This window comes from Bombus vosnesenskii, unplaced genomic scaffold (assembly GCF_011952255.1).
Source record: "Bombus vosnesenskii isolate JDL3184/JDL3185 unplaced genomic scaffold, Bvos_JDL3184-5_v1.1 scf7180000016279, whole genome shotgun sequence".
Taxonomy (NCBI): Eukaryota; Metazoa; Arthropoda; class Insecta; order Hymenoptera; family Apidae; genus Bombus; species Bombus vosnesenskii.
Genome location: NW_022884348.1, coordinates 1,974,765 through 2,001,461, shown reverse-complemented (window position 1 = coordinate 2,001,461; position 26,697 = coordinate 1,974,765). Strand labels below are relative to the sequence as shown.

Below are 26,697 nucleotides of genomic sequence, written 5' to 3'. Positions count from 1 at the left end.
GTATTGAGTCATTCCAGACACACAGCTTTAATTATGTGTGCATAGTAATTAGCTAGTGCAACCGTTTGTGTATTCAACTATTCGCTATGGCGTAAGCTTAATTTGGAACGTCAGCCGTCACGCTTTACAGTCGTTCGAAAAATACCGTTTACGTCTTAACAAAGGCATTATTGCATAACAAATTCTTCTTACACAATGCTTGTATCGAGTAAATGATATTAATGAATTGACAAGTTACGAGTTGTAGGTTGTAGGGATTTTCTTTCTTTATAATCGAAAACTCCAATTTCGAGCATAGAAAATTTCGTGTCTTTGATTAGAGATTACCAAGTTTCTTGGAATTTATTAATTCCTTTGTTTTCAGGTGCTTCTTAGAAACGTCTTCTTTCATCATCGGACATTTTACCGCAATGCAGGGAAATTTATCAATACCGATAACTCGTAAAATCTCACTACGAATATCGCTTGAATTATATGCAGGAAAGTTAATCGTTTGGTACCGTTGAAAAATTCGAAACCGTTCGAAGTTTCCACGTAATTAATTATTCTTACCGTATTGGTACATAGCACAGTTGCATTTGCGATGTAAAAGGAAAACAGGAGCTAGCGCGTTTTTATTCGGTCTCACCGCATTGTAATCGTTTCCTCGTCGATGACTGGTAAACGAGCTGTGACGGAAACCATTAGACGTTTGCCCGCTGAAAATCACGATTTCTTGCATCTATGTTGTGTGTGTATAGCGTGATTTAATTTGCGCGTAGTTATTCTACAAATTATCAAGTATCAAGCAAGCAATCGTCTTGTCGGACAATTTTTCAATTAAAAATATTTGTACGACATTGAAGCGTACAATGGTGAATGAGATGGAAGAGAATGCTCTATGAATAACTTCGAAGAGAATATTTGCTGAATAGTCCATCTATTAATATCATCTAGCTGTCTCGGTACGTACAACGTTTCCTTCTGATAATGGGTCATAGTTCGAAGGAAATTCCAAAATTAACCGATTATATCGGCTATTTTTATAGATGAATTATGGTGGAATTTTTGAAAGGAAATTCTGTAGAAAAAGTTGTATCTTTAGAAGCTGTTTAACATCGATCAACATCTGTATAGTACAACTTGTAATAGCCTGTGTAACATAACTTTACCAAAAAAGTAAGAAACACGGGTAACTTCGAATATCTTAACACATCTTGAAAAATGAAAAATACTGGACAAAACGTTTTCATTGAGTTCTATTACGTTTTATCAAAGTACCAACGAATTTTGTCATCCGTTTCAGATATTCGTCGTCTATGTACGTATTACTTATTCGTCGGCAATCCGACCGATCCTATACCTAGCGATTGACTCTGTTAATTCGTTGGAAAGCTACGCTTTGCCCTACATCGGCGAGGATGATTCTCTTTAGACCTTATTGTATCGTTGTGATTCAATGCTCTTTGAACGCGACGAATCGCAAATATCTGAGAACCTTTAAGCTGTTCCTCAATATTTATGTGGATGGGAAAACGGGGGTATCGTTAAGGCTGTCGTAGCGTTCGGTCAGCTGCACGGTGAACCGGTGTCAGCTGCAACTTTTACGCGGTACGACATTGCTGGTGTTATCAATAATGCGCGGATACTCGTGCCTTTTCCGTCCACTCTATTTACAGCAAGAAATCTATAACGGGGCAGAGGACGTGGACGTGTCGGGTTATTGACTGAAACGTTCGCTCCGTAGTTCGAAACGTTACGTAAAGCGTGCGCCTACAGCTGCGGCCGAGCTGGATGGACGACGATCATTTCCGCCTAGAGAAATTCCGCGAGTAACGCGCCGATCGATGAACACGTGCTCGACATCTGGTAACTCGTCCGCATCGCGGAACTTCGTTCCATTTACCCATTGATTCTTCAAACTCGTTCGGATTAATCGACTCGTTCGAATTCGAGCTACTCGAAGCAAGTAACGACTCGACTAATGAGAACGAGAATAGAAACTTCGATGGATATTTCGAGACAAGTAAATAACAGGTTCGTATACGTTTGTCGAAATGTTTCAATTTACCGGAACCTTGAAGTTGCTCGCGATTTATTATACATGTACGTTCGTCTCTATTATACGTATCTGTCGTATACATTTTTATAAATTAAAATTTCTAACGTACGTCGAAACGTCTACTTCTTGTACATTACGAAGCGTATAATTCAGGCATGAGACTTCCAAGAATTTGTTTTTTATTATTTAGTAAAATATCTGACAAACGATCTCCGCGAATCGTGAAAATGATAAATTTCTTATAATTCCAACGATCCCTAGAAGTCGTAAAGTATGGTACTGTCCGGTAATAAATCAGAAACTCGTGGTTCGAAGAGGAATTCGCATATATTTGCGCGTCGAGTAATCGTAATTGAGAAAATCGGTTTTATGACCACGTGTTTTGTTAGCTCGCACGGTCCTGGTGATCCGTGTTTTTCAACGTTTTACAACGATCCATTTCTGGCTGGATCTCGAGCAGCATTTTTCGAGAGTTTTACGAACCTTCGACGTTTCTACTAAAACTCGCACGAATGTGAAAGCGACGAGAGTTATTCGAACACGACATCCTTTCTGCTGTCGCTGTGCCATTGTTCACGGAACTGTCGCGGGAAATTTCTTTTCGTCGGAGCACCATGCGTCACGGTGCAGTCGCGACAGGAATTCACGATCTTTACGTGACTGCCGTTACGAAATTCCAAGGATCGAATTTTGAAATCGTTTCACCTTATATCTCGCCCATTAGGGACTAAGCGTTAAAACAACCCGTAAAAGTTGTGTAAACGCAATATTATCGACGTAATGTTATTAGCGATATACGAGGAACAAAGAAAGCCAACTGGACTCTGGTATAAATGGATGCTCTATGTTTTCTTTGCAGTCTGGATGCTAGATCTTGCAAGGACGAGATATACAGGATGGGAATAGGCGCTGGGTATTGCGAAGGAAACTTGAACTTTGCTACAGCCTCCGAGGATGACGAGGTTTATACCAAGAAGAAGGTTTCTAGGGTGAGTCGTTTTGTCTTCTCTTTATATCGTTCACCAACGTATCGCTTTTCTTTTCTTCGTAAGATTCGGAAGAAATCGAAAGAAAGAGACTATGCTAGCCAGCAGTTCAGGACTGTAGTAACCGCGATACGTATCGATCTTCGCAAGTTCGTATACGGTACAGGGACCGGAAAGGCCGCGGTAAGATCCGTCGCTCGAGGAACCGGTATTTAGGCCAGCATAGAGAAAGGTTTTCCGTGTTTTCGAATCGACTGGTGATGCAACAGCTGGTTGCCACCGATGACGGTCACGTTTCTCGAAAACGAGGGTTGCGACATCGCGTCTGGGCGAAATTGGTTTCAGCATGGCGTTGTATACCTTGGCCAAACTTATAAAGGCCTTTCTTATTTATTATAAAATCCGTATCGAATTTCGACTTTCGATAAATTTTGGTTCGCGCGTTTCCTTTGATTCGTCGTCGATTATTCATTCAAACTGTGGTTCAGGTTACGATTCTGTTATATTAACGAGCAATACGTGCCAGAAAACGTGGCCCCTCGAGGCGCATATCGCGTCCCGAGGAATGCACCTGTTAAAGTCGTTGACGAATTATTCGGATCGCTGGCATCGCCACGTTGTTTGGCAGTATAGCTTGATTTTACGAGCTTGGCCAGGTGTGGCGGATTCTCCACTCGGGAGTTTCCATTACATAGGTTCGCCACACGATATAGGTAGGGCTCTTTCATGAATATTTTATATGGCCGATTAACCATCACGTTAGAATTATGACATTGATATTCGTGGCTTTCTTAAATCGATCGAACTTACGCGAGACGAAGTAAAATTAATATTTATGCGTTTTAGAATACGTTAACGGTTTGCTCTTTTTACGATTCATATGTTTTATGTATAATCTTTTGAAACGTATGGCCGAGAAAAATGTACTTTTAGAATTTAAGGAAGCTGGTAATTGCACGTAAGAAACGTGTTATATTCGACTCTATCTGCGAGTAACGCAACAATGACAAAAAGCGTCGAATGTTGCGTATCCTTCTGCTTTTTGCGCTTTTTACTTTTCTTCGCGAGCGTTACGAAGCTTCGACCACGTAAATTCTATTTTCGCATGATATATCGTATCGTAGCAATAAACACAAATAGACGCGAAACGAATTGATTCCAGGAAAACAGCTTGTCGCCGGTTTAAGTACGATCGCTAAACAGGTATTAGCTCGAAGAAGCTTCGGTCACGCGCGTTCCAATTTACGTAGAAAAACAAAAGTACTGCTTAACCGATTGCGTGATATGTATCGGAGAATATAAAACCTTAGGTAGTGGCGCGGTATTTTATCTCGATAAAAATGGCCCGATAAAACGTGACGATGATCGAAGATTCGCAAGAAGGGAGGTCGGCTTGTTCTGAATTAATATTTACACGCAACGGGCATGCGACACGCTCGTGAAACGATATCCTGTTCATTCTGTAATTGCATCGGATCACGTGCAACGAGCACGTTCGAATCTCTGGCGTCGTGTCTGGCGTGAAACGCGGGGAATGCCAGTTTTGGCAGGGGCTGGCTTGACGATTAGAGCAACGTGGCGCGGATATTAGTCGCGTCGCGTCGCGTCGCGTCGTATCGCGTTGCGTCGAGACATCCAGCATCGTTCAAGGCAACTTGCGCAATTGCTTTTGCGTGCGTCCGCCGCACTTGCGTCGTTGCAGATTCACGCACGGGTAATTCTAATTCACGTGTTACTAGCTTCGAAGGAACCGACCACGTTCTCTCGTTCTCGTCGATGTCTGTCGGCGACGATCGATTCGGTTGTGGTTTGAACCGAGGGGTGGGTCGAACCAAGGCGCTGTAATGGCAAAGATCGTAAAGTAAAAATGAACGTAGCACGATGGCAGTCGAATGACGGAGCCATCGAAACGCTTGGTTCAATCGTAATAACGACGTTTTTCGTTAGGCTTCTTAAAAAGTCTTAAAAATGATATATCACGCACAGTGTGTTCGATGCTCGCATTGAAAGTAACGTGCCATCTCTCGATCGGTCGTGCCACTTTTACATAAGTCCACAGTTCACGATACACGTTCCGATCAGACGTGCACGAACAACAACGTTGTATAGTCGTTAATGAAAGCGCTTTAATCGTTTGCGAAAGGCGACGCAATCGTACTGTTGATTACAACTACGACTGATAATTAGCAGGGATCCCGTTTATTTTCGTAAAGTTTCCCATGGTGACGCCATCCGTGGCGTAACGATCATTCCGATTACATTTATCATAGTAAACGTTTCGTTTTAAGCGGACGATGCCGATCGAGGCACGAACGTCGTGAATCGAAGGGCACGTGACAAACAACCTGCGTTGAGTTTTACGACTCTTTGGATAAAATAACGCACGAAGACAGCAAGGGAAGCGTACACGAGTTACATCTGCTATTTCATAAATGTTCTATAAATTTGATTTCGGTTTAAAACTCTGTCGAAACTCTCGAACTTGCCGAAAGTGGAGCACCGAATGCGTTCGTAATGATTCGTGCATACACACACGCGCACACACACGTACATATAAGAATTAGTACGAAATGTATTCCAAAAAGTTGGAGGTATTTATAGAATGTGTTATTTTTAGAACGTGTCTGAAATTGGAGGATAAATTTCTGTGCTTCGGTAGTGGTTTCGCAATTTCTATGCTTCCTAGATCCATTATCGGTTCTCGTTCAGGAAGTGACCGTTGAGCGTGACGAAGCATCTGCTCGCGATCACGTAAACCAAACGACCGATCACGCGGATTCGCGATGCAAACGAATGCCTTCTCTCAGCGATTATAGCGAGCGTGTAACTGGGAATTCACGGCGAAGGAAACGCGGCTTTCGGTGTTCACGCGCGTACAGCTAATCGATACAAAAGTTGGGAATTTCAAGTGGCCTGCTTTCATCGCTAGGTCGCTTTATGGTAATTCGCGGATTACATTAGAATTTCAAGAGCGCCCGAGGGATTCAGTGACCCCCTAATTTTCACGCGCAACAACTTTCCAATTCCTCGTCATGTCCGAACGTCCGTACGATCGCTTCTCCAGACACGCGACATCATTTTTCCAACAAATCGAAATTACGAGAGAAATTCACGTTGAGACGAGATGAAAGCATCTTCCCCGGGAAATTCGCACGGTAAAGTTCGTATTTTATCTTACCTTAACGACGACGAGTGACCGTGACGAAGTCCATCGCGCTTTCTTTTGTCTCTTCGCTCGATGCAAAGTCGATTTAGCGACCAGATGATTCTAAGCGGTTGACCGAAAAAGCGTTGTTATCGGCCTCGCGATACGTTTATTACGAACTTTGATTTGGACTAAGTTTCCGTTAAAATCGGACGGCCAGTTGCGAAAGTGTCGATCGGATTGGTAACGTAAGCTCACGCTTATTTTCGTGAAGACACGAGGACTTAAAAATAATTTATTTCGCGACCCGCTCGAAACGACGACGTCTCGCCTATCCTTGACTCGATTCTAAGGATCGGCGCAGAGTCGAGAGTCTCTCTCTCCCTCTCCCTCTCTCTCTATCTTCGAAATCATCGCGACTGCCAATTCAGGTTGTCAAATCGAAGCTAAGGTGAAAATCTCCGGCTCTTTATCTTGTGTTACGCAATCACCTTCGTTTTCGTATCGTTATATAATCTCGATCGATTTCGAGAGGATCGGTGGTTGAAAACATCGGACGCCAGCGAAGTCAAGCATTTTCTTTTTTTAGTAAAGATTCTGTAATCTCGAAAGTTTGTTCTCGTACTTTAGTCGTATGTCGTGATAATACCTGTTTCGATGAGAGCTTACGACCGAGATTACGAAGAAATCGTAGAGCGAAGCGAAGATACGACATTTGTTAAATGGTAATTCGTTTAAACTGATTTGAGAATAATCGATCTACGTATGAAACGTTATGCGTCTGTCGGAGAAATTTTGTTCCGTTTGTTAGAACTTGCCGAGTGAATATCGATGTTCGTAATTTTGTTAATCGACGCTTCTCGCGAAACGTTATGGTAATTTTGATAAGCGTTCAGTGTTTAAATAAATATTCGGAAGTTCGTTAAAATTAGACAATAACCGATCGATAAAAATGCAAAAATATATAAAGCTCGAGTTATTAAAACTATCCTCCAAAGCGTATTTTTAAAGAAGTGACGATGCGAGTAAAAATGGGGCGCAAAAAGGGAACGTTACCTATCCAATTTTCCACGAGAACGGTATACAAAAATATTCGATATTTTGTGTTTCTTTCCTCTTGAATTTCTTACGACGCTATCAGTGATACCTTGTGACCTGTTTTTGACATGTTTCGTACTCGGATTAAGTTGCTGCTTGATTAACATCTCGATCAAACCAGGTTGTCAGATAAACTCTCTTGTAATAAACACGACGATTGTTCTACGTTACAGATATCAAGGTATTCAGTTACTTTTGCTCGAAAAATTCTATCGACACTTTTTTGTACACAAATTACGACCACGAGAGGATTAATTCGTTTCCATCGTATTGCAGTTATTTTGCAATTACCATGCGTTTTCCATTACTTGTTGCCGATCCAATATTATATTACTATATTGCGAATCGAATAATTCTAAGAGTTTGTTTTTGCCTGTTATACGTTTTTGCGTATATCAGTCGTTGCATACATATCGAATCACCCGGAGAACGATACAATTGATAAGGTAAAAAATAGGCAGGGTGTTTCTTAATCCCCTACTACGGTAAATGGTAATTTTCCATAATAGTCTTCTATGCAATAATTTCCCACGTGCTCGATTCCCGTCTCTCAAACGAACACGTTATATAAGGAAATCGACGTTTACGACTTTCACAGATTTTTATTTACATCTTAATCACTGTCATACAAACATTTAATTACGATTAATACGTGTAATTGTTTAAATAAATCCGTTGCTACGATAATTTTATCGTATTTAATTATCTTATCGTTTCTTGCAATTATCCAGAATTTAATACAATTGATAAAGTAAAAATACCTATTCGCTTTTAATTTTCACAGATATCTCATAATTAATGGCTTCTTCTTCCTTCTTTTTTTTTTCTTTTTTTCTTTCAGCTGTGTCATTCCTCTAGCAAACGATGCTTAAATATAAATAATTAGATAGATATAGTCTTACATAGATATAGATACAAATGATTCGTTTCTTAATGAATTAACGCTCGATGGAATTGATTATCTTATCCGTTTCATTATTTAGGATTAAATACGATGGAATGGAGAATCGAATCGTAACCTTCGCAATGGTTTGGTGAATGCAAGGTTCTTCGATGAATTTCCCAGAAGTATGGTTTATACGCGGTCGTTTTTTCTTCTGAACGATGCACGACGTGTCGCGGATGTGCTCGATGGCACGAACGTGATTTTCACACCACCGTAACGTTTCACGCGGGGAAATACCTGACCGGATTCTCGGTCATGGCTTCGGCAGTGAGTCAGGGTCTCGATACAGCTTCTACGTCATCGGGTGTTACCACGGGCCAATGACGATCCCCAAGCGCGTACTCCGCTCGCGATTAAACCGTCTAAGATTAGGCGATGCTTCTTCGGGTTTGCTTTTTATAGTGTTCACTCGTCGAGCAAGAAGAATATTTCAAACATACTGTTCACACGCTACAAGATAAATATTTGCTACGAGTATACGTACCCTTTTTTCCTTTCGCGTTTTTTTTTTTTTTTTTTCATTTTTTCATCGACACCTATTTTTTGGATAACCAAGAAAAAACTCCGAGTTTGCCATAAGTTTTTATGTCGTCTGGAGTATTGGCATTCCATCGTTCGTATGGAATCGACATACGTACAATAAAATCAACGTTTGCTCACTAATTCAATTTTCGTACTTTCCACACGATCCACGTTTTATCGTCTGTTTAAAGTGTAAACGATCGGAAAGTCAAATAATTTTCTGCGTATGTAATGAACCTTGGCCACGCGAATGCACGCGAAAGAAATGAAATTCACGTTTCACGTGTAAATTATTATTAAGTTACGCTGTTCTTAATCGCTTTCTTCCTAAATTTCGTGACTTTTATCTTGTCTTTCTTTTCAATCAAATTGATATTATTCAAACATCGTAGGTATTGGAACTCGCCAAACGCGCAATATTAACAACATATTGGAATAACAATTTATGGCGGAGTAACAACGTTAACTTATTTAATTAAAAGCTATTTAACCGACGTAGTTATCAGATATATGTACTTACGCTTTTCTTTGCTCAACCACATTTTCTTACCTAACCGCTCCTGTTCTATGTCTTTCGCGCGAACAACAACCAGTAGCGGTCTCTCGGTAGATGTTCCGTTTCCTTGTCTGTTTTGCACGTGACGATCGAGATAATGCGAGTCACGCGCCTCTGCAGGTTTTCTGAAACTTCGTAGAGTAACGTAGAGTAAGTACGTTTATCGCGTTTCGAAGAAAACCTGTTCGTAACGTCGCATGAAAAAGCCTTTAGCTTGTCTCCTTATGCAGATCGTATTTTCATTCTCGTGCTTCGAAATGATTAGTTGTTTGTGAAACGGAGTAACATGGCCAGAAAATCGTTTTGACCCTCGTTGGGCGCTCGAGGAAAAACGCTCACGAAGCGATGATTATCAGTAGCGACCCAAATAATAATATCACTGGCGTAGAAACGATGTGAGAGAACTTATTCGTGTTCCATAAGAGCAGCGACCTTTCTTACGTCGTTCAAGTTACAAACGTTGTGACACGAATTTTACAGAATTCGCGTGTCACCGTTAAAAAGATTTCCAGAGTTACAAAGTACCCTGCTTTCGCTCAACGCTTTAAGTTTACAACGTACTTTTCTCTTAGTCTCGTTTGGTTTGATAGCGAGATGAACTTAGATTAGAAAAATTGAATTTTACGATATTCGATATTTAACGGTAACTTTTCATTTCGAATTTTCATCTACGAGTTAAAATTCTCGCCTATTTAAAAACTTTCGTTCGTACGTTGTTCGCGATAGAAAATTTTCAAATTTACTTACCTCTACTTACTTATTATACAGAGGTTATTACCTCTTACTTTCTAACCTTACATATTCCGCTCTTTTCGTTCAGCGATACTTTTAACGTTCCGTCATTCTTAAAATCGTTTCTAGAGACAATATTTACTTCCTAATCTATTAGATGCAGTTATTTGACTTTGACGAGCATTTAAATTTACATTCGAAACGTTTCCATAAGTTATGTTTAAAGTTCCTAACATCGAACATTGACTGCTATTATTTCTTAAAATAGAATGGTACGACTGAATAAAACGATCGTACAGACCGTGTCGCTCGACTGTTACGGATCACATAATGGTTATAGACTGAACTGGACTCGGTTGTAAGCGAGATCCCTGTAAAACTAACCTTAGGTATCGTGTAATTTCATAGTTTCGCGCTAAACATAGCTAACAGAATTGAAAGGTCGCGAAATTGTATCGGAATAGAACGACAAACGAATTTTATAGCCGAGCTGAATACAATCTTCCTCCGATTCAACTTACATGCACAGACAGATAACTGTTATCTCTTCTCTTCGTTGCACCGTTGCACGTGTTGCACGTTGCGTGTCACTGATTCGTCTCGCACGTGATGCCATCTAGTCACCGATTAGTTAAATTCCCCATATTTCGACAGAATTGTCTATTTCGGCAACTACTGACTTTCTTACTTATTGAGAAACAACGATTATACGCTCTGCCCCTCTCCCGTTCCTTCGCATTTTTAATTCTTTGTCTCTTATAACCTTTGTCTCCGTCTTTTGTCTTTGCAATCGAAATACGAATTTCAAAGACAAAGAAGAGATACCTTTTTCGAGCGAAATAAACACTATGTATTCTTAATAACTTTTGTATTCTTCGAATATGCCAGTTATGCACATAATGGTTAAATAACTCATCGCAATATATCCATAATGGAAATGTAACTGTATAGAAGTACGGGCTAGTGAATCATTCGACGATATCGCATGTTTGCTTTAACCGTATGAAATACTCACTTGTTATTTTGTCTCCGGCGAATGAAACGCACGACCGACGTGAAATTGTCGATCTTGTTACGAAATGGCTGGTTGTTCCCTATGTTTTTCGCCAGTACTGCCCCCTGCTATTCCTTATCGAGATACAAAAGGGGGAATTCGTATTTTCTTGTCACGTGTTTCGTTGGAGTTCGATTACGAACAAACGGATCGTCACGAGGGCTTGACGTAGACGTAACGATTGCTATGAGCTTTCTGCGAATGAGACGCAAGTGCGTCGTTATGGGATATCGTCTTGGACTTCGCGCGGTGCCATTAAACGAAGTCGATAACTGAGCTTTCTCGATAACCGATCGGAGGTTAATCATACTCCAGTGGACCGGCGCGATGCAGATTCGATTCTGGAAAATAGTGCCTCTTGGTTTGGACTTTAGTACAACCTCTATCGCGTTTCTTCAGCCGCGTAAAAATCTATCAATACCATGATTCTTTATTTCGCGAACGTGTTTCCGTTTATAGCTAATACATCGTTCATATGGGATATAAAGAAGGCACTATGATTCTTGCGAACGTTGCGTTTTTGCAGAATTTATAGCCGCATTGGCTGATATTAATAAACGATTGGAGTACATGATATTAGTCAGGATACTATCGCAATATATGATTGGAATAGCAGTGTGTGTCGATCGAAGTCGAACCAACGACTAACGTTTCTTTTACTCCTGGGAAATCATAATAATTTATGTTCGTAACAAAAATAATACGTAGCCAGTTGCGTCAGGGTTGCTAAAAACAGCACGTGTCCATTCACAAGGTGTTGCTCGTAATCAGTCTCGCACGTTTGTCCTCGTAAATGTATTTTTCGCAGTCAACGTGATCATTCGTCCGCCGGAGACATTAGATATGCGATATTCTAGAATTAGACGACTTATGCGAAAAGTAATGCTTCATATGCATCGACAGCGGCGAGTAAATAACATTTCCGTGAGAAGCCGTGTATTTCCGTGTATTTGTTCGTGTTACTGGTACAGTCTTATCAGCAACGGAATCGGCGATTTAACCTTTGATAAATATTCGGATCGCTTAACATTTTTTTTCAAATTATTTATATCCCTTTCTCTATCTTCGCTTAAATTTAAATATTCAAACAGCATTATCATCCTCGCACGGAATTGCTGTTCTTTTCTTCTTATCAAGGCCATTCATCTTTCCTACGTCAAGATGTAAAGTCTTCGTAGGAAGGCACGTTTCCGGGTACAAGCGACGTGAAAAACATGTTTCGCAATAGTATATTAAAATCAACGGCTCGTGCGTTCTAGCTTTCTGGTGCCGATTTGCTTATTCAAACGAGTTGGATGACAATATATTAATGTTCGAGCGTTTCGTTTTTATATCTGATACGATGTTACGGATGATAAAAACGATCGTTTACCGAGGTAGCTACTAAAAAAAGTCGTAAGACGAGAAGAGTTTCTTAAGACGTTTCTTTTATTTACCGATTAATTTACTAGTTATATTTCTTATATTATCGGTGAAGTTATCCCTGTCGACTCACTATGTCGCTTGGCTCAAATTGGACGAAGTTTTCTTTTCCATAGTTATAAAAGCGCCCAGCGTGCGGCGATCTCGGCCGAAGCGTTTTGCCACTGTAAAGAACCATAACGTTTTCGCTGCACCGAATTACCGACCGATCTAACGGTGAACCGAACGATGCCCCATCGCGGCAAATTTTTCAGCTAGCCCAACCGATTATCGATCGACGGATAAAGCGCATCGTCGAACCAATGCTTTGTAGCGTGTCTTAAATACAAACATAGACGTACCGTAAAATGCTTACAGCGTTCGTTTGTTATTACCAGTGGCGATGAAGCTGCTAGATCCGGTGATACCCGGTTATCGTTTAAAAAACACCAGGAGGTCAAGCGTTTCTCGATAAACTCTGGTCATAACACAGGCTTCGATGTCAGCCGCAAAGTTCTCCCTGGTCCGGTTATATCCGGAATGCCGATAACTCGACCCCGTTAATGTAGTTCCCTAGTGATTTTTCGCGATCCGGCTCCTTTCCCGGATCGCCGCGCTGTTCTCGTCGCGTCTCGTCGAATCAGCAGAAACGTCGAAGTCGAGGGTCAACGAGCAATTCTCGATTACAGTTCGCTGTACCGAGCCTGTATATCGAACGCTATAGCGTTCGTCGGATAATACCACGAGGGACGAACTCCGTGGTATCGAGTTTATTTCGTAGGATCTTCCGTTTTATTTATTATCTTTTTCCTCGTTAAGCGTATGATAATTCGCAGCGAGGTTTGTTCCAAAAATTTCGATAAAACCATCGATCTCGCAAATTCCCCGATACTCGTTCCTACACTTTTCTCTTATAAATTCGCATTTCGATTTCGTCGAGGAACGCATAGATGGATCCGTATTCCGATTTCCTTCGTTTCGTCCAACTACACAGGCTTTCCTAAAATACCATTACGGCAACTGCGATCATAAACATTTGGCCAGGCTCCACGATCACGATTCCGTGGCACCGATGTAAAATAATTTATTTTATCTTGCCACGTGCGTGATTAGTCGTGGTCGGTGCATGTATCTGGTTCAAGGCGGTAATCCGCGTGCTCGTCGGTTAGAAAGAAGGCGCTCGCCTCGCGGCTCGGTCGCCGCTTTTTTCTCCGCGGTTGGCGTTAGCGGCAATTCGGTTCGAGCCGTGTGCATCGAATGCACTCGCGTGCGAACGAAGAAAATTGCCACGGAAGAGAATTCTCGGGGCTGGCTTCCTCGGTGAAACGTGTTTCCTCACGTGTTGGGCGTTATGCATCGCGCTTACAACACGTGATAGCGGCGGCGCGGCGTCATCGTCGAAGCGGCATCTCCCTCCTCGTTAAAGGAACGTAGGCGCCGCCGGCTGTGGATCGCAGTCGTGGTCGTACCATATCGAAGTACGCATAGTGTGTCGCTGCCTTCGCGTGACATCGTACGAGTCGTATCGTTTCGTCTCGTTTTATCGACAGTGTCCCTCTATTTTCGTCAGTTTATACGAGACGTTGCTTTCCTTTACGACAGTATGCGCAACTGTCTGTCGTTTCTTTGTGGAATATATCGTTAATTATCGTATACATAGATCGTGAAGTAGAAGTATTTTTCTGCAGTGGATACCACCGAAGTAACGTTCGCCGAGATTCGAATCGAGTGACGTCTTTGAAAGGGGGCGATATAGAGGCGCGATTCGTGGAAACGTTCGAACGTGCCACTTACAGCAATATTCTTGGATGTAAGATAGAATTTCGTCAGGCTTCTAATTAAATTGCTAAGAGGGCCCTACTCGTATCGTGCCACCATTACGCCAAGTTGTTCGCGAGTGCGAGTGTCTGTGATTGTACGATTACTCGAAAACGGAGCAGGACTACGGCGTATTAGTTTTCACGCGTTCTTGCGTTCCGAACACGATGGTGACGCACAGTATGGACAATATTTTGAACATGCAATACTACACCGCGAATAGCCACGTCGATGCGGTAGCGCATTCACCACCGTTGAGGAAGAGACGCTGTATGAATAAAGAGGTGACATCTTATTTCACGATCGACGATTTTCTTCTTTGTTAAGTCGCGCCACTTTGTTTTCTCGTTTCGCCGAGCATTTTGCGAACCGTCTTTTTCGCTTCTTTTCCACCTCGAAGCATCGCGAAGTTCAACAAATTCGAGAAATTTCGGTATTCGTTTTCCAGTTTACTGTATCTTAAAGAGTGCGGCGAAACGACGTTTGTTATCGAAGAACAGCATCTACGTAGGAGGAGAATTGTGGCATCTGTGTCGAAAGCACAAAGTGACATCTAACATCGTCCGACTCGTCATCGTCCTTTTTGCATCGCGTAAACTTTCGTCAAACGCCGAACGTAACGTTCTACCACACATCAGATACCGCAATTATTTATCGTAAATCGGAAAAATTGTTGGCAAGCTTCAGATAACGCAACAATATTACCAACGTCATACATGCTGCTCGATTATATACACATGCTCTCGGAATAGCGCAATGATGTATCATATTGTTAATTATCTTGTGGAAACGATCGTCTCGCTATCATCTTCGTTATCATACGCAAACTGTCGAAAGTTTTAGTAACGTGTTATCTCTTTTCTGCTGTTGCAGCAAGATCCAATGTCTCATAGGATTATCGAAAAACGCAGGAGAGATCGTATGAATAATTGTTTGGCCGACTTGAGCAGGCTCATACCGGCCGAGTACTTGAAGAAAGGCCGAGGAAGAGTGGAGAAGACCGAAATCATTGAAATGGCTATACGTCACATGAAGCATCTTCAAGGTCTTCGACAAGGTACTAATCGGATCAATCGAAAAGAATATTTAGATGTAAATCAGGCTTTCCAAAGAATGCTTGTAATTTTTTAATCACTCAGCCACGTTTGAACCTTTTTGCAAGATTTTTAAAAATAACGCTACTTTTACTTTATTCCTTAATGCCAATTTCTTATTACTTTTACTTAATTTCCTAGAAGATAACAATTCTCTCACAAAAATATCGACCAATATGAAATTACGTGTGCTGTGATTATGCTTTTGATAGTATAGTAGACGTGTCTGGCTTTATCTCGATAATTTGTCGTATTTACAAGAATTTTATCAAATTTCAGAGTCGAAACACCCAGCCGTGACGTCGGTGCACACGCATCCCGAAGACAGCGTGGACAGTGTATCGCATTCAACTGTCGCATCTACCGCGGCAGAACACTACAGGCTGGGTTTCCAAGAGTGTCTGAGCGAAACCGTGCATTTCCTCGTGGAAGTGGAGGGCTTTTTTGCCAGAGACTCTTTATGTGTTCAACTGATCAATCATTTGCAGCAGCACTGCGAGAAGATCCTAGCTACCAGTGAGTTCTTACGAAATGAAATAACGAAGATTAGCGTAAATTAGTATAGCGCAAAGTTCCTACAAATGCACGAAAAGAAAAGAGAAAAGAGGAGATCAGATAAGAAACCGAAATTAACGGCGTGAATTTTATACGATTACAAAATTCACGATTGCAGGTGACAGGCTGGGTTTCCCTCATCCAGAGATGCCAACCGCGAACGGTATCGCGAACGGCTCTAGTTACGCGCACACCAGCATTCCGACGATGTGTCAGCCGAACGGTCATTCGGACCACGGCTCGAGCTCCGGTGCAAGTTCCTTCGGTGATCCGGAACGTCCTTTGCGCCCAGCGATCATCCCACCGCCGACTATAGCGAGCGACGACAGCAATCATAGCAGCCATTCGCACAGTACACCGCCGAGTACCAACTGTAAGCCTTCCAACTACAAGTTCAAGAGCTCCATCAAGCAAAGGTTCTCAGCGGAGAGGATAAAATCCAGTCCGCCGCCGACCATCAGCATGGAAAAACCATCCGCGTCTCACGGAGTTCCGATCTTTGCCCTTCACGACGGTGGCGCCTTCTACGTTCCGTTAACCGTCGAAGCTTCTCTGTTAAGGCCTCATCTGAACTTCATGTCGGACACCGGACCTGACACGGTGCTTCATCCGGTCACGATATCGGTGAACTTCAACCATTCGAGTCCGCCAGCCTGGTCACACCACCATAGTCCTACGCACCAGCAACAGACATAAAGGAAAGTCAGGAATCGTATCTGAATGTAACCCGATATCCTGTTTCGCTCGTTCCAACCGTCGATACACGTGTACGCGTGTACGCGTGTCTTCGTACGTCTTGGATCCACGAATCCTAAATCCGCTCATGCTAAAATTGGCGTTGTCGGTATGCCGAACACCGTGTCTCGCGGTGGACGAGGAGAATGGGCGACGGCGCGGATCGATCGCGCTCGTTCAAAGACACGATCGACTACCGTGGAATCATCGAACGATTCGTCCAGATGTTTCGAAGATCGTGTTCGATCGGTTCTTGGAAAAGAAACGGTCATCGTTGCACGGTGACGGCGATTTTATTCTCTTTCTGGTTCTTTAGCTTACGTTAACGTCGGAGGAACGCTGGTGTATAGCGTGTTTTAGCGTTTTACGAAGGAACGAGGTGTCGAGGATGGTTTTTTCTTTCTTTTGTATATTTACCGAGGCTGTGGGTTGTCTTAGCATTTACGAGATTTGAGAGAAAGACGAGATTATAGAGAGACGTCGTTGGTAGAGATCGAGCGTTAGGGCTCGAAGGCCCGGGGTTGCTTTAGCTTCGGTATGTTTCTCCTTTCACATGTCGGTATCGTCGCAGTCGAATCCCGTTCCTCCCACATTTTTTCCCCTCTCCCTTTCTGTTACGTCGATCTTTGTTTCCTTGTATCTTCTTTTTACCCGTTTCACCCTTCCCTGTGCTTCATTTTCTCTTTGTTCTTCGGCTGGACGAGTGCGTCGGGCGATGAATAAAAGTCGCAACAGTATCGAACTCGTCGAATTACGTCAATCGGAGCGTAATTAGTATTAAATAAAGATTAATCGATGTGTTTATGTTGGCGAAGCAACTGAGCTACCACCGTATAAATACATATGTACGTCGAACTCTTTCGTAGCACTGGAGCCTGGATCGCCCGCAACATATTCGATCGGCCGACAAAGTTCTGTTTTCGAAACGTAAGCTAGCCGACAGAAGTGCCTACAATATTTTCAGTTAACAAATTCCATTTATGTGATCGTTCCGTATGTACGAAGATAGTGGTTTATTTCTTTTCTGCGGATAATTCTGTGTCACGTTCGATCGCAAGAACGATCGATTCTGCTCGGCGCCCTGGCAAACGGGCCTCAGCAATTAAAGACTGACCAAGACCTGCATTACACTAAATTCTTGTAAGATCATTGCATTAAATATATATTTGTACATACCACGTTTAGTTGTAACGTTAACGAAGAATTTATGCGGAATAAATTATATTTACCATAGCCCTTTACCTCTTATCTCATCTTCCATGATTTTCTTATAAATGTACGTATATGTTAAACGTATTTATCGTTACCTTAACACGGCTGAAAATTGAAAATATTCTCTTCAAAATTTCGGACAACTCGGGGATCTTTTAACGTTGCTTTCAATGCGATACAAATGAAATTAGAGAATGTCGATTAATTATAATTTATAATCGAATAACTTTCATTAAAAACAAAAGATTTCGTTTCGTTCTGTTGGGATTCGAACATTCGAAGAATTTATATACAAGCCTACGTAATGTTTTCAATTTTTACGTCGAGAATTTTATTTGACGAGGAAATCCCCATGTCTGTGCAAAGATCGCTTCGGGAAGGAATAAGAATGAAACAATGCGGTTAAAATTTTTTTTTTATTACATCAACATAATACTGGCTAAGGGTCAAAACAATTGAAGAACGCGTCTATTAGGGGCACCGAGATTAACACAGGCAACTCGGAAGTGAAACTCGCTGGCGAATACGAGGAAGATTCGGTGGTGTAACCGAGCTCCTCGATCGGGAGCGAGTTTCCTTCGAGCCGCGAAAGGGATGGGAGCACAGTCTAATGTTCCCTAACTAGAGATAAATACATTTCTTATACAAGTAATAAAATTATTCGCAGCGAGGCAACCAAGTCTTCGAACAAATCAGCCTTTAACGAATCCTTCGAAAAGAAGATTAAAAAGTAAGGGATGGCGAGGCAGCAGCGGGTACACTCTTTATGTGTCCAACTCGAATCGCATCAGGTTACGTTAGTGTTTCTCGTTTAGGTATATGGGAATCTGTATGCGTGTATTATATGGGTGCGTGTTACGTGTTCTACGCGTGTTTCTTTCGTAAACGCCAGGAAGTCGTGAATAAAGAATGTGTTATCGAATTAATAATGTGGCGCGGAGGTCTTAAGTGATTCGTCGTGACCGGCCGCTGCCCCGTGTTTAGTATCGCGCAATTAAGCTGTGATGATCATACGTCATCATCCCGTTCTGTTTCATCGGTCGTGTGTAATTGTTGTTGCTGTTGTTATTACGTTTAATTGAAAAACCTAACTACACATAGTTCAAGGGAACTGAATATTGTTCTGCTTTTTTTTACGTTTTCTTTCTTTTTTTGTTCTTTTAGTTTTTTTTTTTTTTTAGTTGTTTTGTTTTACCTGTAATTGGACACATATTCGTCAATGTAAAGAATGAAGTAAAAACGTAAGAATCCACCTAGCATATGTGGGGTGTGCGCGGGGCGTGGGTGAACTGAATGTGCAAATTCGGATAGATGCGCGGATTCAATACTATCGGATAATGTAACGGGGGTAAGCACAACATCTTTTCACTTTTTGTATTATTATTATTAGTCGAGTATGAGTTGAATGAAGCAGCCGCGGCGTACTGCATCCTATCGGAGGATCCCCTCGCGGAGGAGACGCTCGTCGGGCACCAGCCCGCGGACTGCGAGCTTCCGAGGAAGCTTGATGGTTACTTTTTCTTCTGGGCTTTCTCCGCGGCTTTTGTGACCTTGCCCTGGGTATCTTTAAAGGTGACACTCTGCAAATTAATAGATTTTAACGTTAAATCTTTACCGATTATACTCTTGGAAGGGATAACAATACGTGATACAAGAGACATCGTTTTATCGTACAGGTTTGTTAGTTTCGAAAATATCTCCAAACAGCGATAGCTTTGTTATTTGACCGATCGATTTATGAAAAAGAAAAATGAAGAGGAATACAACTTTCACTCGTTTTTTACGCAATGCCACGACCTGGATTTTTCTATGATTTTCGTATAACAGAAGATTTTGAGATTTTTTTTAGATCGATAGCTCTTGTTGTTTGTTTGATAGATGCGTTTAATGTGCATACTACGGTAGCGTTCAAAATCAAAGTACAAAAATGAAATTAATTCTTTAGAAATCGTGTAACACGACGTTTATCGAATATCCTTTAGACAGTGATGCTTTATCCTTTCTTATTTTTCTCAGAAATCTATATACCCCGTGTAATCTACGTAACAACATAGCTGTGTACATTACATAAATAAACTTTTGAAATATATTCTGTAAGAGCGTCATGAAACTAACATAATGATCGTTTAAAAGTTAAAGATAAGGGTTGATTAATACGAAGAGTTTCAAATACGCATAGTATCTAAAAGTAGATATAATTCCTCAATAATTTTCCTGCCTGAATAAACGTATTTGTACGGCTTTATTTTTTATCACAATTGGCGTCACTTTATCAGTTATTTACCAAGCGTTTGACGCTATCAGACGAGGGTTAACGCCGCGTCACTCTTTCTTACGTCCTAATATAATATTCTTTAAGATTACGCAATCTTTGGAAAAATATTCTATCCTTTCTTAAATTTCAATTCCATCGGAATTTCCTTAGTATACCAATTTTAGTTTCCTACGACAGTAGATTCGTCATTCCAAAAATATAATATTACAATACTCTCGCTCTTGGCGAAATATCAAATTACTCTCAAGATGTACACGAATAAATATTTCATCCGAGGAAATTATATCTTAATTTCGTAGAAACAGTTATTAAACTCGTCGTGGATATATTTGTCAATGTAATCTTTCCTCGCGACAAATTTGTATAGTATCCTTGCATCGGATTAAAAAAGGTTTCGCTTGAGACAAAGTACCTACAGGTTACTATACCCGGTACTTTAGATTGCGTAACGCGCCAAGAGATGTCAGAGGTCTGGAATAAAATAAAAATCATTATACTCTTGTCATGTTGCCATGACATTTCGACCATCGAAAACCATTAAATATCAAAGGTGAATACCGCATGGTGTACACATATCCATCGGCGTCATCGATGCGCTGTATTCTTCCAATTTTTAAAATTTATCTCGATCCAGCGAATTCTCTGTGTTTCAAGAGCCTCTTTAACAAAGATTTTAATCAATGCAAGAGACGAGGAACCTTGCACAAAGAACATCAAACGTTGTATGCGCACATATCGGTTTCAATGAAACTCCGCAAATAATTGAAACGTACGCCGAGATATTCGATACTTTATAACGAAGTTTTAATCAATTACAGTCGGTTACACATCGCTGCAAATGTTGCGATTAATTCGTATCGGAGAAGAGAAACGCCAGCTACGTTATTAAAGCTTCTCTTCGTAAATTAAATATTTTCCATTTCGCGTCTATCAGAGCTCCATAAAAATATAAAAAGCGCAAGAAAAGCGCTTGAATCGCCCGATGTTGCTAGATCACATTATAGGCAATTATTTTATTACCTGATAAGTCCCCTTGCACCATTTGAACCGACGTTATCGGTGAAATTTTACAAGCTACTAATTACAAGTTACTTAACATCCATAAGAGTTACCGAATTAAACGGACATGTTGTTCTTCTAACGATGATAGTGCCAATGATAATAATAACAACGGTCGTAAAGAATCGCCTACGAAGCACGAAATATCCGTATGAAATAATCGTACCTTTATGACGCCCACAGCGACAGTCTGACGCATGTCGCGAACAGCGAAACGTCCCAGCGGCGGGAATTCCTGGAAAGCTTCGACGCACATCGGTTTAGTCGGCTGCAACATCACGATCGCAGCATCTCCGCTTTTGATGCTTTTCGGATTCTCTTCGGTAGTCTTGCCGGTACGACGGTCGCATTTCTCTTTAATCTCGGCGAATTTGCAGGCGATATGAGCAGTGTGGCAGTCGAGCACCGGCGTGTAACCGTTGCTGATCTGCCCGGGATGATTCAGGACGATTACTTGAGCGGTGAAATCGGCAGCTCCTCGCGGCGGCTGATTTTTCGAATCACCTGCCACGTAGCCACGTCTCAACTCTTTCACGGAGATGTTCTTTACGTTAAAACCGACATTGTCGCCAGGCAATGCCTCCGTCAACGCCTCGTGATGCATCTCCACCGATTTCACTTCGGTGGTCAACGCTGCTGGAGCGAACGTTACCAGCATGCCTGCGAAAGCAAAATCATCGATCACCATCTCGAACGAAATATTGATACGAATATCGAAATTACGTTTTCTTGCTATTTCTTTCAAGACACGTTTCAAGTCGTAAAAGTCAAAGAGAAGATCTTACCGACGATTACTAGACATTTCTCGTGAAAATCAAACTAACGAATTGTTCTCGTGAAAAGGGTCGTCGAAGAAAAGCGACGAAGCATTTAGGCGAGTCCTAAATATCCTAAATATTCATACCTGGCTTCAGAATACCGGTCTCCACACGACCGACCGGTACAGTACCGATACCACCGATCTTGTACACGTCCTGAAGCGGTAAACGAAGAGCCTTGTCGGTGGGTCTGGACGGCGGCAATATAGCGTCAAGGGCTTCGATCAGGGTCTTTCCATCGGCGTTACCATCTTTACGCTCCACTTTCCACCCCTTGTACCACGGCGTGTTCGGCGATGGTTCCAGCATGTTGTCACCGTGCCAACCAGAAATCGGCACGAACGCCACGGAAGCGGTGTTGTAACCGATCTTCTTGATGTACGACGATACCTCTTTCTTAATTTCCTCGAAACGAGCTTCCGAATACGGCGGATCGGTCATGTCCATCTTGTTCACACCGACGATCAGTTGCTTTACACCCAAGGTGAACGCCAGCAGAGCGTGTTCGCGCGTCTGTCCGTTCTTCGAGATACCAGCTTCGAATTCACCGATACCAGCCGCGACTATTAACACGGCGCAATCGGCTTGACTCGTCCCAGTGATCATGTTTTTGATGAAATCGCGATGGCCGGGAGCGTCGATGATCGTCACGTAGTATTTTGCCGTCTCGAATTTCCAGAGGGCGATATCGATCGTGATACCGCGCTCGCGTTCAGCTTTCAGCTTGTCCAACACCCAGGCGTACTTGAACGAACCTTTGCCCATCTCCTGAGCCTCCTTCTCGAACTTCTCGATCGTACGTTTGTCGATACCGCCGCATTTGTAGATCAAATGACCAGTGGTGGTCGATTTGCCCGAATCGACGTGGCCGATCACCACGATGTTAATATGAATCTTCTCCTTACCCATGTCGACGCTCTAGTTACCTGCAAGATTGACCAGGCTACGTGAATGCTCGGCTTCGTTATCGATTTCTGGGTTCGCTCGACTCGTTTATGGAAAGGCGATTAGTCGCGACGCGCGCGATCCCCTTTTCAGTTATGTCGACATCGGACGCTGTTCGTAAGAATCGAAAGGATATTTCGCACGAAAATAACGGCCGTTTCTTCGTTACGTTTTTTACATTTTTAATCTACACAAAGGATTTCCATTTTCTTCGTAGATTATGATCGGTTAAAATCGGACTAACCGCGCGTCCTATTACATCGCAACTTCGTTAGATCGCGTAACCTTCTATCAAAGCTCGTATTAAAAAAGCCAGTTAAAAATACGATTTTGTCTTTCAACTCGATATCGCGTATACAGTTTCTTACCCTCAAATGCAACTTTCTAACGGTATAAATAAGCTCGACTACCTTTGACCGAAGATAGACACCAGACGTATACATTGCAATCGATAAAGCTTATTTTGATCCGAGCTTACTTCGACTTCTTTGAGCAGTTGCAAGTTATAAACGATGGATAAATTATAGAAGGTGACAATTATTTTTACGCTAATTCGATAGTTTAGCTGCTATTAAGGTATTTTCACGATTATTTCATATTTTTAGCTTATTCGATTTAATTTCATCAAAGAGACAATTCTCGTTTCAAAGAACCGAAAGAAGTTTCAAAGGAGAGGAGCAATCGTCGAATTCATCGAATTTATTTGTCTCGTGTACGCACAGTGTGTTCTTATTTATTTACGTATAATTGGTCGTACAGGTCCTTAATAATTGACCGGAATTCGATACACCACGGAATGTTGTTCGTTGTCGGATGGGAATACGACGAAACGTTATCTCGTGATGAGATTTGAATCGTTCGTCGCTGACTGATCTTACGCGTACTTATACTACTGGCACGCCAGATGTTCCATAGTCGATCGCAGTTTTATTGGTTCGTTAACAGACTTTGCGTGACAGTCGTGTCCGTTTCTGTATCATATTTAATGTCATGGGAATTTGGAAAGATTATATTTCTTTGTTACATTTTTTATTATTCTTTAGGGCTAATCTTTCGTGTAAAATCGTCTAACACGGTTAAGAAATATTATCTAGAGAAAATTAAAGAAATTAAATTGAACAAACGAAAGAAACGTATTTAGATCTGTGATATATATTCTATAATTGATATTTTAAAGCAATAAAAATTTTATTGGAAAAATAATAATGTCTTTTGCCAGATAGAATTTTTTAATTATTTTGTATACTGTATTCCTTCTTTAAGACGCGTTGTTCAAACGACGCAACTTCTTCTATCGCGATTTTCCTATTTTCTTTCTATTTGTAAATTTAATAAAATTTCTTTTTCTTCTTCAAACCAGACATCGTTTGTCTTAATCACGAGAGGTGCTCAAATATCATATCGTTACATAACAAACGTTTCCCGACACGTTTCGGTGTATGGTTCACACATTGACGAGTGGAGCTGTATCGATTGCTCGGATTCGACGAATCATGCCGCTTCCTACAATTATTGCGTCCGTAGGATGTATCGAATTTCTCTCAAGTTTGTAAGCAATAACGAGAGTGCAACAAATCGAACCCGTTTGAGAATAAATCACACCTAAAAGGAATATGAACTAAAAGACAAAGAAAATGCGAAATTTTACGTTTAAAATTTTGTTCATTAAATCAATCAGTTTAACGAGTTTGCATATTGCAGGAGAATTCACTTCGAGAAAGTCGCTACTCCTCTTTAAGATCGTCTATGTAGCGCCTCGTTTCTTATTAAAAACACCTACAGGAAAATTGTCTCGTCAACTCCATCTTACCCGTGTTTGTCGTCTTATTACGTAAAAGTTTACAAGAACTCGCGAAACGACCAGCTACCCCTTAAGAACACACTCCCTGCGTTATAATCGCGTCGTTCTCATCGAGAATACTTCGCAAACTCACGAACCCCGTCGATCGCGACATTCTTTCCCCATAACTATCGCGAACGAAGTAATCTCGGATGAGAATAAGACGAGAACACGATTGATTATTAACAGAATGCGTCGAGTTTCACTGGCTGATCGATCGTAACACTTTTTTACTCGGGGTAAGTACTGAATCACGATGTGCGGTCGGGGTAATTACTTATTACATTCGATCGGATTACAGGACGATTTCTCGCGGATTATCAACGTTTCGAACTTGTATCGCGCGCCCAATGGCCCGATCGTAATTGCTCGGTGGACAGGGTTCGTTGCACGTTGTCGACTATCGAGAGAACAATTAATATTTACGTGTCAACGGAGGCTAGCTGACGAACCGCGAAGGGTATTGATTCGACGAAAGGGCCCCATGCGGGCCACATCGAAAATACCATCGGTGCGAGTATGCGCGCTTATTCGGTCGAGCCCTACGAGAAAAAAAGAGAGACAGACTCACCACGGCGATCAGCATTGTCGTGCTTTAATTTTCACCCCACGAAAATGTCTCTCTGGCCACCCAGACCTCGCTTACGATCGATATTATTCCAAAGAATCACGATTAAACCCCATTCCCGTATTACGAACCTTCCTTTCGTGCATTTTTCCTTCAAAAATTGCGACTCTCGACGATACGATGTTCGAACGATTAAAAGATTCCATGGAAATCGCGTTAACGTAGCGCACACGTTCGATAGCGTGCAACGATTCGCATACACCGGCCTCTTCTAATAATAGTCAGAGCGACCGAGCGAAGCAGCCATTTCGCGATCCGCAATTTCAGGCTCGCGACACGGACATCGCCTATCCAATATCTCGAACGATGCACCATCTCGAATCGACGAAAGTGCCATGTTGCGCGTTTTCTCCAGTTTCGGAGATCGTTGAACCGTAAACACGTTTTACAACGTTCGCACGCAACTCGCGCTCGTATGATGCAACTGAACATTAAGGGTAAAGAGGTTAAGCGAAGACGAAACTGCCGGTACTATCTCAATACCGGTTTCTAGACACTTACCTCTTTTCCAATAGGTTTACACAAACTCCAGCAACGAACAGGAAGATAAGTCACGACGAACAGCGAGATAAGTAACGCGAATTAAGCGGATGCGATTACGTCGCGAGATGCTCGCCCTCGACCGCTCAGCGTAATGGCCGCGGCAACGAACTAGCGGCGCACTTCTCGCCAAGTGCCCGGTCCTCGCCTACTCGTATTCTACGCGATCGGTCGAATCTGTTCTAACGATACACTCGACTTGGAAATCTTTTATACGCGACGAATATGGTCTATCGAGTGTTTTACATCACCGTTAGTCTCTTATCTACGAAAAACGAAACGTGCACAGGGCGGATTTGCACCGGGTCGAATCAATATGTCGGCAGCGGCCGGCACTGCTCCACTTCCGTGTTACTATTAGAAGAGTAACGTCTGCTTCGTTTACATCGATTTTTACGTCCGTCGCGTTATAATTTCGCAATATCGCTTGGCTCGGAGTTGTCCGAAGGATTTACTTACCGGTATCGACGGGATGGAGAGGCTGGAAAATCCGCGTGGTATCGCACGTATTTCTCTCCTAGCCACTAGGACGGGACACGGTGACAGAGAGAGTCGCGGAGGGAGAAGGAGAAAAGGCTCGGGAAGAGCGAGAGAAGCGGGCCGGGGTGAAATCGCAGTGTCATCTGCTGGCGTAGCCTGCGGCCAAGGGTAAAGGGCGCATGTGCCATCGACACGGTCGACGATGGTCCGCGAACAC

At 42.1% G+C, this 26,697-nt stretch overlaps 2 protein-coding genes across 9 annotated transcripts in view; one reads left to right on the top strand and one right to left on the bottom strand.

Annotated features, from left to right (window-relative positions):
* Window positions 1–17,916, top strand: part of LOC117242827 (transcription factor cwo) — a 37,513-nt gene extending 19,597 nt beyond the window's left edge. Inside the window, exons 1-5 of one of the 5 annotated variants that reach the window (XM_033509794.1) lie at window positions 1,973–2,016; window positions 2,901–3,030; window positions 15,173–15,356; window positions 15,673–15,909; window positions 16,067–17,916. In XM_033509794.1, coding sequence (XP_033365685.1) covers window positions 1,988–2,016; window positions 2,901–3,030; window positions 15,173–15,356; window positions 15,673–15,909; window positions 16,067–16,644 — 1,158 coding nt within the window. In that variant the 5' untranslated portion in view covers window positions 1,973–1,987 and the 3' untranslated portion in view covers window positions 16,645–17,916. Of the gene's footprint in view, window positions 1–1,972; window positions 2,017–2,900; window positions 3,031–13,924; window positions 14,584–15,172; window positions 15,357–15,672; window positions 15,910–16,066 lie in introns of those variants that run through there. The other 4 variants (XM_033509793.1, XM_033509798.1, XM_033509795.1 and 1 more) reach the window with 4 other exon arrangements.
* LOC117242825 (elongation factor 1-alpha) lies at window positions 388–26,697 on the bottom strand. Of its 4 annotated transcripts, none has more exons than XM_033509789.1 (5): window positions 26,460–26,697; window positions 22,134–22,973; window positions 21,340–21,889; window positions 12,709–12,712; window positions 388–438 (listed from the first exon to the last, which is right to left on the bottom strand). In XM_033509789.1, exons 2-5 carry the CDS (start codon window positions 22,954–22,956, stop codon window positions 403–405), a joined length of 1,413 nt encoding a protein of 470 aa, XP_033365680.1. In that variant the 5' UTR covers window positions 22,957–22,973; window positions 26,460–26,697; the 3' UTR covers window positions 388–402. The 4 variants fall into 4 exon arrangements, with proteins under 4 accessions (XP_033365680.1, XP_033365681.1, XP_033365682.1 ...); XM_033509790.1 differs by lacking the exon at window positions 26,460–26,697 and adding an exon at window positions 25,962–26,282; XM_033509791.1 differs by lacking the exon at window positions 26,460–26,697 and adding an exon at window positions 25,404–25,423.

Excerpts from the sequence above, each read along its gene's own strand:
- LOC117242825 (XM_033509789.1), bottom strand. The coding sequence starts at position 22,956 with ATGGGTAAGGAGAAGATTCATATTAACATCGTGGTGATCGGCCACGTC. Across the intron at positions 21,890-22,133 it reads GACCGGTATTCTGAAGCCAG|GCATGCTGGTAACGTTCGCT; the intron begins GTATGAATATTT and ends TTGCTTTCGCAG.